Source organism: Carassius auratus, chromosome 28 (genome assembly GCF_003368295.1).
Source record: "Carassius auratus strain Wakin chromosome 28, ASM336829v1, whole genome shotgun sequence".
NCBI classification, from domain to species: Eukaryota; Metazoa; Chordata; class Actinopteri; order Cypriniformes; family Cyprinidae; genus Carassius; species Carassius auratus.
The window spans coordinates 8,424,119-8,438,140 of record NC_039270.1 but is presented as its reverse complement, the minus strand read 5'-3'; the positions used below and the strand labels follow the sequence as shown (position 1 = coordinate 8,438,140).

Sequence of the window (14,022 nt, the reverse complement as noted above, 5' to 3'; positions counted from 1 at the left end):
CCTTGCTCAGGGGCACCTAAGTCGTGGTATTGAAGGTGGAGAGAGAACTGTTCATGCACTACCCCCATCCACAATTCCGTCCAGCCCGAGACTAGAACTCACAACCCTTCGATTGGGAGTCCAACCATCTAACCATTAGGCCACGACTTCCCCTAATATAGGACAACTGGTTAGCCAGTGAACCCTTTTAGTGTGATTTAGCACAGCAGGAAAAGGGGTGAGGCAAAACTATCAGTTATATTACTTTTACAAACATACATTGATAAATATATCCTAATGTCTTGTTTGTTTAGCATTTTTAGAATGCATATTAGGGCATATTAGCTATTTACAACTGTGTTTGCAGAGTAAAATTATGGGTCGATTTTTGCATTGGCCTGAACAAAAACAGCAGACAAGCTTATTAAAAACTGAAAATGACACTGAAAAGACAGTCTGAAGACTCACTTTGTTTATTTTTTTCCAGATACAATCGACAGCAGAGGCTAAATGAATATAATAGCCTATAGCTAATTTCAGGTAATTGCCCTTATGAACAATGGTAAAGACGGAATATTCCAATATTAATGATGACGGTGTGGGTATTATTAATATTGCGCCAGCTCATTATTAGTTATGAGTGGAACTCAACCTGCCACAAGCGCTGAATCGACCTGGGTGTTGCCTTCACGCTCGTGTGGTTGTGTGCATGGGAAGTGAGCTGCGGTGAGGAGCTGGTAATAATGATTCGCTTGTGATGAAGGCGCAACACCTCGAATGAGAGCTTCGCTTTCCAGCTGTCTGAGAAAATGATTGTCTCTTGTGAAATTTTTGAAAGAAAAAAAAAAGAAAAAGAAAAAGAAGAAAAAAACGTTAATTCATAAAAAGAGTTGGGACTTTCCCTCCAGATTGTTTCGAGTTGCGAGTGAAAAGAGAAAACACTGAGGACAGATCTTTACCAATGTTTAATCAGAGTCATGAAAATACTGTGGTTTATAGGCTAGTCATTTATAGTTACATCATTTAGACATTCAAGGCAAAAACGTTATATAGGTGTGTGTGTGTGTGTGTGTATAGTGATCTTCAAAGTGAAACTCACAAAATTTCTCCCATTGTACTTTTTTTGTGTGTTTGACTCATAATAAATATCCAAAGTAATCATATTTATACCCCCCCCCCCAAAAAAAAACTAATTCATTGAAAATAGACCAAACCAGTTATCGTTTTTTATAAAATACTTGAGATTATTTAGATACATCATTTAGAACAACGTCATATTTGATAAAAGACAATGTTAAAAGCATTATATAACAAAAATAACAAACGATCGAAACATGGCATTTAAATAAATAAAGCATAATCACACTTTTCTCCAAGCATTTCACAAAACGAAGTTCGACAGGTTTCAGAAAATAGATAGATAGATAGATAGATAGATAGATAGATAGATTCAATGAGTTCAATGCCGTTTACAATAGAAAAACTACAGATTTAATTTCCATTCATCATTCAGATTCAGATTCAGTATAAAACTGATAATTTTCGTCCATGTCTTCAGTAATATCAGGAGATTCTGTTACCGAGTATTTGACAGCTCTTTAGTTTTTGACTTTCAGCACTTTTTCTGATCTTTGTTTTTTCTTGTCTCACACATCTACAATGGCACTTTGGAAATGTATCGCTCTGCTGTGTCCATTTCTGTTTTTCGCCCAAATTTGTTCAATGCCAACAAAATGCAAGCAGATGGATCTCGTGGAAACAACTCACAGTCTACTTGAGAATATGGTAAGTTATTTATTTATTTATCTTTGGTTGCTTTTCATTCCTTTACCTGTATACATATTAAACTATATCTTAACCTGTGTCGTGTCTTTTCTTACAGGGAGGGCTTTTTCCTCGTGAATGTTTAAAAGAAAATGTTAAAATAAGCTTCCCGACATCTGCACTGCAATCAAACGACTCCAATCAGGTGAACTAGCAACACATCAAGACCAGTCTTTCCATCATATTAGATTGAATACTAGGATACTTGCTAGAACCCAGAATGATGAAGGAGAGCGGGTATATAATGTTTTCTATGTTATATATGTTTCTTTGCAGAACATTGGTGTAGCAAAGGCAGGGTATAAAATCATCCCAGCCGGCACATGACCAACCTTCAACGTTGAAATATGGTTGAAATAAGGTCAGTTGTGGTTTCAACGTTGAAACAACGTTTATTCAACATTTAAAGATGAACGGTTGAAAAATTTCCAGCACAAATAAAAAAAAAATATGATTGAAATAAGGTCAGTTGTTTAAATGAAACAACGTTAAAAATGTTTAATGCTAAATGGTTGAAAAAAGTTAACAAACTTTTGAATTATTTATATTAAATTATTTAACATTATTATTATTTTAATTGCATTTTAAAACATTTTAGTCATACCTATTCTAAAATCTAAAGGTATATGTTAAATATTATCACCATTAACAACAATAAAACTAAATACATTTCGCTGCTTTATCACACTGAAACAACTCCTATTGGTAGTTTTATTTTATTACTTTGATCATGATTGGTTAATCTGGTTAATCTTAGTCAGGCCCCTCTCTAGTGGTTATGCAGGTGAATCAATAAATTAAATATTAATGTTAATACATTTTAATTTAATCTTTGAGTAAGGTTTTTTTTGTACATTTATGTACAGTTAATGTACAGTAAAGTTATTTAGCTTTTGTTATAACGCATTTTAATTTAAACTTTAAGTTTAGATTTACCTGTATGTAAGCACAGTGTAATGTTAATGTTCAAACTGTATTTCCCATGGTAAATATTATAATAAATATTTTATGAAGTGGTACTTGGTATAAAAAGTTTGAGAACCAATGGTTTGGATCCTGCTTTTTAAGAACTTTTCAGGAAACCATTTCTTCTTTCCCCTTGTAGAGTCATCAAGGATCCAGTTTATTCTTGAAACATTGGTAAGAAATTGTTCATCTGCTACATTGCACTGTCACTTCTGGTCAAGATTCACTGACCTTTTCTGATAGGTTTTGATTGTATTTAGTTTAATAAAAATGTACTGAGATTTTACTCATTTTACTACACTGTAATGCATAAAACAGTGTAACTGGGGGCTCTGAAAACACTGCTTGTGAATAATTTGTGAATTGTATGACATTAAATAAGTGTTTAATGAAAAGTGTTGTCCACTTTGTTTCCAACTCCACCGTTACGGAACTGTAAAGTGAAAATATTGTGTGATTTATTTTGCATTCAGTTTTCAGTTAAATATATTTCACAATATCAAAGTTATTGTGAAACATTGTGAACATACCTAAACTCACTGGTTAAATCTTATGTGCCCTCCAGAAGTTTGCGCTCTGCAAGTGAACAACGTCTTGTGGTGCCATCCCAAAGAAGTTCAAAATCACTCTCACAGACCTTTTCCTGGACTGTGTCCAGCTGGTGGAATCACCTCCCAATCTCAGTCCGAACAGCTTTTAATCTTTACTCATTTTCAAGAAACATCTAAAGACTCATCTTTTTCGCCAGCACTTAACCAGCTAATACTAGGACTTTTCCTTCTTTTCTTGTCTTTCATATTTAAAAAAAAAAAAAAAAAAAACCTGGCGCTCTGTACTAGACTAACTGAGACTTGTCATGGCACTTGTATACTGTTGTTGTTCTCTTGTTGACCTGACTGCTTCTATTGTTCTCATTTGTAAGTAGCTTTGGATAAAAGCATCTTTTAAATGATTAAATGTAAATGTAAATGTTTATACAGGACAGTACAGAAAGCACACAAGTGGGAGAGAGTGGAGGGGACTGCGTTAGAAAGGATCTAGCACTGGGACACTTTCAAGGATCACCCAAAGCACAACCACGCTATATGCACGATGCTGCTGATGCTAACATTTTAGAGTCCCCTTTGCTAGAAATCTCATTCTGCATTCCCTACGACACAGTCCGGGGGGTTCCCATTAGAAACCCACCCACTCGGAGTGCCCTCTCTCACGCTGGGCCCTTGGAATTGTCCTAATCTTCCCTTCCCTTGTTATTTTACAGAACATCAAAGTTACAGTACAGACCAAAAGTTTGGACACACCTGGAGCAGAAGACAACCACATCCGTGCAGCCGGACCAACGGGAGGACAAGTCTGGTTGGGCAAGTCTGGAACATAGAACTTGAGCATGTTAAGGGTAGCCTCCGTGGCCACAACAGGAACAGTCGGGAGCTAAGAGAGTTCGACTGAGACATGACGAGTCTCTGGAAGTTCCGCAGAGGCGAGGAGAGACTCTGGTAGTTCCATAGAGAAGTGACGAGATTCTGGTAATCCCATGGTGTTTATACTGGATTCCAGAAGATCGGTGCTGACTTGACTCTGCTCATGAAGATTATTGGTGACTTGTATTTGTTCATGGAGATCAATGGTGACTTGACTTTGTTCATGAAGATCACTAGTGACTTGACTCTGTCCTTGAAGATCACCAATGACTTGACTTGAGTCTGGAAGGTCGACGGTGACTAGTCCTGACTCTGGAAGGTCAACGGTGACTAACCCTGACTCTGGAAGGTCGACGGTGACTAACCCTGACTCTGGAAGGTCGACGGTGACTAACCCTGACTCTGGAAGGTCGACGGTGACTAACCCTGACTCTGGAAGGTCAATGGTGACTAACCCTAACTCTGGAGGGTCCACGAGCACCTGACTCGACTATGGAGGGTCCACGAGCACCTGACTCGACTCTGGAGGGTCCACGAGCACCTGACTCGACTCTGGAGGGTCCACGAGCACCTGACTCGACTCTGGAGGGTCAACCGGAACCTGACTCAACTCTGGAAAGTCAATGGGCACCTGACTCGACTCTGGAAGGTCAACAGGAATCTGACTTGATTCTGGAGAATCAACTGGAATGTGACTCGACTCTGGAGGGTCAACGGGAACCTGACTCAACTCTGGAGGGTCAACAAGAATTTGACTCGACTCTGGAAGGTCAACGGGAACCTGGCTCAACTCAGGAAAGCCCACTGTAGCTGCCATTCTCTGCAGTGGCTCCGGGCTGGCGGCCACCTTGTGCAGTGGCACTGGGTTGGTGGCCATCTTGTACTGTGGTGCTGGCTCATCAGACGTGACATAAACAGTCTCTGGATTGGCAGACGTGACGTGAACACTCCTGGGAATCTCTAGGATCTTTGACAGCATGAAGAAATAATCCAAAAACGTCTCAGCGGCCATCTTGGGTGTTGGCGCTGTGCTGGCGTCCATCTTGCTTCGTGGCGCTGGGCTGACGGCCATCTTGTGCAGTGTCGCTGGACCTGCGGCCATTATGGACAGTGGTGCTGGGCCAGCGGCCATTCTGCGCAGTGGCTCTGGGCTGGCGGCCATCTTGTGCTGTGAGGCTGGGCTGGCGTCCATCTTGCCTCGTGGTGCTGGGTCGGCGGCCATTCTGCGCAGCGGCGCTGGGCTGGCGGCCATCTTATGCAACGGTGCTGGGCTGGTGGTCATCTCGTTCAGTGGCGTTGGATCGGCAGACGTACGCTTGGTGAGACAGCGGCTCCGATCCGTTCCACACGAGCCCAGGGTGGAGAGCGATGCCGAACCTCCTCTCTACCACTAACTCCTTTGCGACCTCCCCTGGTCCCATGGAAAACCACCAGGCGGGTCCCCTCAAAACCATTCCTACCCCGCTCGGTGGCTGGGGAGGAAACATGAAAAGACATACCGCTGGATCTCAGTGATGGAGTCCTTCTGTGACAGTCGTTGCCCAGAGAGACACAGGAGAGAGAGAGATCCAAAAGCAGGTATACTTTATTTAGGGGTGATCCAAAATTAAGGTCAAAAACAAGCCAGGGTCAAAACCAGAATGCACTCCAAACAAAACGAGCAAACAAACAAGAAAGGAATAGGTAAAGGGAATGGAACGGGAACTCAGAATATGAGGAATCTCGGAGGACGAGAACACTGGACATACGAAGGGTAAGGACTCCAAGCAAACAACAGGGAAAGACTGGTATTTATAAGGACAATAATGACAATAGATTTCCTGAACCTGGTGCAATTAACAGGAGTGCAATAACTGTGAAGACAGGACCAGACTAGAGGAATTCTAGTGCCTACGGTATAGTGCCTAAGGGGAAGTGAGCCCATTAGTGGACACCCAGGGAAACAGAGATTAGACAGCGTGACAGAAGAAGCCTATTCATAAATGTGATGCAGGAGTGCATAAGATTAATTAAGATAAAGAATGAAAGAAATATCTGCAAAGAGCAAAGAACAAAATAATTGTTTTTCAAGCTACATTAGATACATACCAGCCATTTTCAACCTGACTTCCATGTATTTTCTTTTTCTTCGAAGACTCTAATGCCTTAACTTAAGGTGTAGCATTTCCAGGCCTGTTCCCCGAGCTATACCTTAAGAGGTTGCTTAAAATATACCTTCTTACATGCCACGTTACCAATTGCTGTCCATGGCGGTGGTGCTGTATTGGTTGATATCGATGGCTTGAGAATTCTGCTTCAGTTATTTGTTGTTTATAAAGTAGCCTTGATTTTGAACAAAGACATGGACCTCTTTCCTGTTAGAATGCAAGAAACTTGCATGACACTTTTACTTTCGCTTTGCAACACATCATGTCAAGTAAGAAAACCAAGAAAACAATAAATAACCCACAGCACCTTCCAGTGGTCACCAGAAAAAAATACAAGGGGGGAAAACCTACATGGTACACTGCTTAATAATTTATAGGGGGGGGTGAAATGCTTGTTTTCACTCAATATCCTGTTAATCTTGAGTACCTATAGAGTAGTACTGCATCTTCATAATTCCAAAAAGTCTTTAGTTTTATTATATTTCTAAGAGAAAGATAGTCTGTACCGTTTTTTCCCGGAAAAACACGGAAAAACAAACTCATACCCAAACATATATCACTAACTGGCAGTATGTCTGCACTGGCCTTTGAATAGGTCATTTATTATCATAATATATTTTCCATAGTGTCTTCATTTACTCCACAACCAAGTTTGACTGCCCAGCAGCTGCATTACATATTGGTGTACATGAAGACACCATGGAAAATATATTATGATAATATAAATGAGGAAAAGATCCTACAGGTCCTTCTCAAAAAATTAGCATATTGTGATAACAGTTCATTATTTTCCATAATGTAATGATTAAAATTTAACTTTCATATATTTTAGATTCATTGCACACCAACTGAAATATATCAGGTCTTTTATTGTTTTAATACTGATGATTTCGGCATACAGCTCATGAAAACCAAAATTCCTATTTCAAAAAAATTAACATATTTCATCCGACCAATAAAAGAAAAGTGTTTTTAATACAAAAAAAGTCAACCTTCAAATAATTATGTTCAGTTATGCACTCAATACTTGGTCGGGAATCCTTTTGCAGAAACGACTGCTTCAATGCGGCGTGGCGTGGAGGCAATCAGCGTGTGGCACTGCTGAGGTGTTATGGAGGCCCAGGATGCATCGATAGTGACCTTAAGCTCATCCAGAGTGTTGGGTCTTGCGTCTCTCAACTTTCTCTTCACAATATCCCACAGATTCTCTATGGGGTTCAGGTCAGGAGAGTTGGCAGGCCAATTGAGCACAGTAATACCATGGTCAGTAAATCATTTACCAGTGGTTTTGGCACTGTGAGCAGGTGCCAGGTCGTGCTGAAAAACGAAATCTTCATCTCCATAAAGCTTTTCAGCAGATGGAAGCATGAAGTGCTCCAAAATCTCCTGATAGCTAGCTGCATTGACCCTGCCCTTGATAAAACACAGTGGAGCAACACCAGCAGCTGACATGGCACCCCAGACCATCACTGACTGTGGGTACTTGACACTGGACTTCAGGCATTTTGGCATTTCCTTTTCCCCAGTCTTCCTCCAGACTCTGGCACCTTGATTTCCGTATGACATGCAAAATTTGCTTTCATCCGAAAAAAGTACTTTGGACCACTGAGCAACAGTCCAGTGCTGCTTCTCTGTAGCCCATTTCCTGCACACGCCTGTGCACGGTGGCTCTGGATGTTTCTACTCCAGACTCAGTCCACTGCTTCCGCAGGTCCCCCAAGGTCTGGAATCGGTCCTTCTCCACTATCTTCCTCAGGGTCCGGTCACCTCTTCTCGTTGTGCAGCGTTTTTTGCCACACTTTTTCCTTCCCACAGACTTCCCACTGAGGTGCCTTGATACAGCACTCTGGGAACAGCCTATTCGTTCAGAAATTTCTTTCTGTGTCTTACAATTTTTTATCATTACATTATGGAATAAATATGCTAATTTTTTGAGAAGGACCTGTATATGAGTTTTTGAAGTGCTTCTTATTGGAAAGCACTTTTTTCTTTTTTTTATAGGCTCAAGGTCTCTCTCTCTCTCTCTCTCTCTCTCTCTCTCTCTCACTCACACACACACACATCTAGTTAAGGCCTGGTTCACACGGGACGATTTTAAAATTGTCGGCAGATTTTCCAAACCTGAGAGACCCCACACACGGCGATAAAAAATCACGGGTCTAACAGTTTTGGTCGCTCCGTGTGTGGTGTGCAGCCACACAGCAATATCAACACATCACACACGAACCGATTTGACTCCCGAGCATTCCCAGGTCAGACGGGAAATCTCGCAAAATCCCTCGAGATCAAACGTGACTTTAGAGTAAACAATCATGGCGGACAAAGAGGATGCAGTGGCCATTGTTTGTGCTTTGTTTTTAACGGGGAAAAAAACATAAGAAAAATAAGAAAAGGCGATGGTCAAAGAGGTGGAGACGACGCGAGCATGGACTATACTTGCTATATCATGATATGGAGATAAGTTGTTGTTTTATCTCATAGAAATGTTGTTACGTACTACACAGATTAATAACCGTTGAAATAAACGTTCATATATTAGTTTCCATGTACTCTGGTGGACTGCAGTTGTGGATGTAGTTATGCCCATCGACTTTATTTGTATTTGTCATATTATATACGCCGGCTGTTTTGATTTTGTTTCCCGGTACTATCACTGCCTCGTCACCTCGCTTTCTGATTGGCTACACGCCACAGTCCACAGGCTGCGTGATTGTTTGTCCTCGGGGGACACCACACACGAGAAGAAATCGGGCAAAATAAATCCAACATGTTGGATATCCCCGATTTGAGATCGGAGCGGTCCCGACATTCTTCCGAGCAGAGGAGATTAGTCTTAACACACCACACACGGCAGGAATATTTGATCAGATTATTTTACGATAATCGGAGCATCCTAAGATTGTCGGAAGGGCTGAATCGGGGCTAAAATCGGCCCAATTATCCTGCCGTGTGAACCAGCCTTAAGGCATAAATTTAGAGTCTTCGTACATTTAGAGTGCTAAGAGGCTAAAAAATCAGGCTGCTGGTTTTCACAAAAACAAATAGCACAACTGGTAAGCCAGTGAACCCTTTTAGTGTGATTTAGCACAGCAGGAAAAGGGGTGAGGCAAAACTATCAATTATATTACTTTTACAAACATACATTGATAAATATATCCTAATGTCTTGTTTGTTTAGCATTTTTAGAATGCATATTAGGGCATATTAGCTATTTACAACTGTGTTTGCAGAGTAAAATTATGGGTCGATTTTTGCATTTGCCTGAACAAAAACAGCAGACAAGCTTATTAAAAACTGAAAATGCCACTGAAAAGACAGTCTGAAGACAAACATTTCCTATTAGAGATACGACGACATTCAAAACACTCGTGTTGCCTTTGACTTTGAAACGCTCATATCCTTTTAGTGAAATCATAGACTTTTGAAGTTTAATAGTCACATTAGGCCATATTGTCATTCTTTTCTGTACTGTGCGCCAACCATCTGATTCAGAAGATTTCAGTGAAAATGCATTTCAACAAAGCAATCATAATATCTTTCATTTTACTGTTACATAGGTTCAACTTTTGTAACTACCGCATATGGTTGTGCAGTTCCATGATGATATGATGATATGATGATGATGCATTTAAAGGAATTTTTTTTAAAGACAGTTGGTCTTGGTCTCAGTTCCATAATGAGCATATAATTATAGGCCTACTCACTTTGTTTATTTTTTCCAGATACAATCGACAGCAGAGGCTAAATGAATATAATAGCCTATAGCTAATTTCAGGTAATTGCCCTTATGAACAATGGTAAAGACGGAATATTCCAATATTAATGATGACGGTGTAGGTATTATTAATATTGCGCCAGCTCATTATTAGTTATGAGTGGAACTCAAGCGCTGAATCGACCTGGGTGTTGCCTTCACGCTCGTGTGGTTGTGTGCATGGGAAGTGAGCTGCGGTGAGGAGCTGGTAATAATGATTCGCTTGTGATGAAGGCGCAACACCTCGAATGGGAGCTTCGCTTTCCAGCTGTCTGAGAAAATGATTGTCTCTTGTGAAATTTATATATATATATATATATTCAGTGATCTTCAAAGTGAAACTCGCAAGCTTTCTCCCATTATATACGGTTTTTGTGTGTTTGACTCATAATAAATATCCAAAGTAATCATATTTATACCCCCCCCCCAAAAAAAAACGAATTAATTGTAAATAGACCAAACCAGTTATCGTTTTTTATAAGATACTTTAGATTATTTAGATACAACATTATTTAGAACAACGTCATATTTGATAAAAGACAATGTTAGACGCATTAGTATAACAAAAATACAATAGATAGATAGATAGATAGATAGATAGATAGATAGATAGATAGATAGATAGATAGATAGATAGATCCTCATTAACCACAGAAATAGAAAGTGAGGCGCAGATGGAAAAGAGTAAAGTGAGTTCAATGTCGTTTACAAAAGAAAAACTCAAGATTTTATTTTCCATTCATCATTCACCATTCATCAGATTCAGTATAAAACGGATAATTTTCGTCCATGTCTTCAGTAATATCAGGAGATTCTGTTACCGAGTATTTGACAGCTCTTTAATTTTTGACTTTCAGCACTTTTTCTGATCTTTGTGTTTTCTTGTCTCACACATCTACAATGGCACTTTGGAAATGTATCGCTCTGCTGTGTCCGTTTCTGTTTTTCGCCCAAATTTGTTCAATGCCAACAAAATGCAAGCAGATGGATCTCGTGGAAACAACTCACAGTCTACTTGAGAATATGGTAAGTTATTTATTTATTTATCTTTGGTTGCTTTTCATTCCTTTACCTGTATACACATTAAACTATATCTTAACCTGTGTCGTGTCTTTTCTTACAGGGAGGGCTTTTTCCTCGTGAATGTTTAAAAGAAAATGTTAAAATAAGCTTCCCGACATCTGCACTGCAATCAAACGACTCCAATCAGGTGAACTAGCAACACATCAAGACTAGTCTTTCCATCATATTAGATTGAATACTAGGATACTCGCTAGAACCCAGAATGATGAAGGAGAGCGGGTATATAATGTTTTCTATGTTATATATGTTTCTTTGCAGAACATTGGTGTAGCAAAGGCAGGGTATAAAATCATGGAGCACATTGACTACCTGTTTGCTAACGACAGTCATCCAGAATCCTGGAACCAGAAGAAAGTGGAGGATTTCCAGAACATAGTTTATCGTTTATGTGTAAGGGAATCATATATTTTCATATAATTTCACAGAAGAATATATGAACATGCCTGTAATCTCACATTTCTCAACCGTGTGTAGATTATGGGGAGAAAGCACGAGCGACCCGTGGATGATCTTCCCACAACAGGAGATGCTCTGAAAACCTACTTTGATAAACTGGCCTCTCTCCTCAGAAACAAGGTACCAGACCTCATTGTACAGCATGCGTAAAATATGGTTTACATATCACTCTAACAAAATATTGTCATTCAAGCCCATGGGTTATGAATAATTGCTTCTTTTCTCCTCTTTCAGGACTACAGTGTGTGCGCGTGGGAGGTGGTTCGAAAGGAGCTCCTGCTTGTTCTTAAACTCACGCTTAACCTGACGTCATTCTGTAAATTATTCTGAGTAGTTGGTCGTAGATTTATTTATTTATTTATTAAATGTATTTGATTATTTATTTATTTATTTGATTATTTATGTACCTATTTATTTATTTATTTATCTGATTGATTAATTTGTGTAACTTTGTTTTTGTAATTTACATATGTATTTTTATGAAATAAACTATATATTTTGTGTGAGACAAAAGACTTTCTTTTGTGGAACATAAAAGAAGACATTTTGAAAACTGTTGGTAACAAAGTTGTTTTGGTTGACTTTGAAGAATAAATACTGAGATGTTTCTCAAATTATCCTCTTTTATGTTCCAAAGTTTATTTTAGGCCATTGTCGCTTAAATGTGTAATAAATTTGACATAGGTGTTTCGAATCACACTTCGGAGCAGGGGCAGTGTTTCTGTATGGCAGAGCAGATACCATACACCAGTCACTTAATAGCCCATTTCTGTTTTGAATAGTAGTACAACTTTACTCAAACACTATGTCTGTAAAGACTAAAGTTTTTGTGTGTTTGAAAAGGTAGAAAGAAGAAAGCGTACAGCCTATACTTTCCGTCAATATATATCAATATATATATCAATATATATATATATATATATATATATATATATATATATATATATATATATATATATATATATATATATTTGCTAATCTGTCTACATATGAAAACCATAGTCAAGACGATAAACTATATAAAACCGCACCTTTGTAAGATATCACTCAGCATTTGTACTGCTATGTGTGTGTGTGTGTGTGTGTGTGTGTGTGTGTGTGTGGGTGTGTGTGTGTGTATTTTGTAGTTTTTCATTATTCAAGTAAGCTCCAAGCCAATTCCTACATTTAAAGTTGTAAACCAGTGTAACTTACCTGGCCTTGTTCTTGCCAAGCCTGAGGTACATCACCGTCTCCTCCAATAAAAACATAAAAACAATTCTCATCAATTCGGGATCCACCTATCCTGGCAGGACTGTGCTCTCTTCAGCTCTCCTCTTACACTGTAACTAGCAACAGAGCACGAATCGGGAAACTCTGGAGTCAAATCATGGAAATCCTGCGAAGGCGGAGCATCCTTCATGCACTTCGGAGGCCTGGTCCTTTAGGTGTGCACACTCAATTTTGGGACAGCTGTAGTATAATGAATCAGACTTCATTGTAAAAATAGGCAACCTTTCGATGAAGATTAAACCAGCCCCTGTAAAAAGGAGCGTTATTCAGATGAGGCATTAATCTCTATACTGAAGAATTGCAGTAAGTTATGATATATTTTGTCTTTTCTGTAACTTCTGCTTGTATATACTATAGCATATAACAAGCCTGTTAAAATAATTGATGCTTGTTTGCCTACTACACAACTTCTAGTGCAATATAAATACACAGCAAAATGGATTTAGATCATGTAAGTTTATTAGTTCACAACTTTCAGGCTGTGTGATAGCTGAATATGTACCATCACAGAATTGCTTTCATATATCTCTTTTATAACATTAAATGTACTAATATTTACTTAAATGCTTAACAACTTCATACAAACAGTGCTTGTCAACTTTTCTTTACTGAATTCTAAATAAATAAGCAAAAGGCGGAACAATTTAGCAAAAACCTGTAGGAGACAGGGGTTGTCAACTGATCAAATGAACTTCTTAAGAAATTAAGTTTTACTAAAAAATTACAAGCGGCCGAGTTTCCTTTCTGTTATGAAGATAAGAGTCACAACAGCATTATTGTGCTCGTCACATTTTGTGGGCTAAATCAAACAAAATAACCAGTATTCTGTTAAAATAAACCCTCCTCCAGACCCTCAGGTTGTGATAATAATAATTAAAAATGATTTCCTCTTATCAGTTTTATGAAAGAAAGAAAAAAACCAACCGTTCATTCATAAAAAGAGTTGGGACTTTCGAGTATCGAGTTGCGAACGAAAAGTGAAAACACTGAGGACAGATCTTTACCAATGTTTAATCAGAGTCATGAAAATACTGTGGTTTATAGTAATTCATAGACAGTTAAATCATTTAGACATTCAAGGCAAAAACGCTATCTTTTTATTATTATTATTATTATTGTT

At 38.8% G+C, this 14,022-nt stretch overlaps 1 protein-coding gene and 1 long non-coding RNA gene across 2 annotated transcripts; both read left to right on the top strand.

Moving 5' to 3' along the window:
- Positions 1 to 1,677: 1,677 nt before the first annotated feature.
- Positions 1,678 to 2,114, top strand: LOC113047619 (uncharacterized). Its single transcript, XR_003276321.1, has 3 exons — positions 1,678 to 1,764; positions 1,862 to 1,948; positions 2,080 to 2,114. It is a non-coding gene; the product is annotated as an uncharacterized LOC113047619 (long non-coding RNA).
- An 8,632-nt stretch (positions 2,115 to 10,746) lies between these two features.
- Positions 10,747 to 12,035, top strand: LOC113047618 (interferon alpha-17-like). The gene is made up of 5 exons (XM_026208981.1): positions 10,747 to 11,117; positions 11,215 to 11,301; positions 11,433 to 11,564; positions 11,649 to 11,750; positions 11,865 to 12,035. The coding sequence occupies exons 1-5, from the start codon at positions 10,992 to 10,994 to the stop codon at positions 11,958 to 11,960; spliced, it is 543 nt and encodes a 180-aa protein (XP_026064766.1). The 5' UTR covers positions 10,747 to 10,991; the 3' UTR covers positions 11,961 to 12,035.
- Positions 12,036 to 14,022: the final 1,987 nt, after the last annotated feature.

Bases quoted from the DNA above. Each gene is read 5' to 3' on its own strand.
- LOC113047618 (XM_026208981.1), top strand. From the start codon at position 10,992: ATGGCACTTTGGAAATGTATCGCTCTGCTGTGTCCGTTTCTGTTTTTC. The intron at 11,302-11,432 runs GTGAACTAGCAA...GTTTCTTTGCAG, and splicing joins AATCAAACGACTCCAATCAG to AACATTGGTGTAGCAAAGGC. The intron at 11,565-11,648 runs GTAAGGGAATCA...AACCGTGTGTAG, and splicing joins ACATAGTTTATCGTTTATGT to ATTATGGGGAGAAAGCACGA.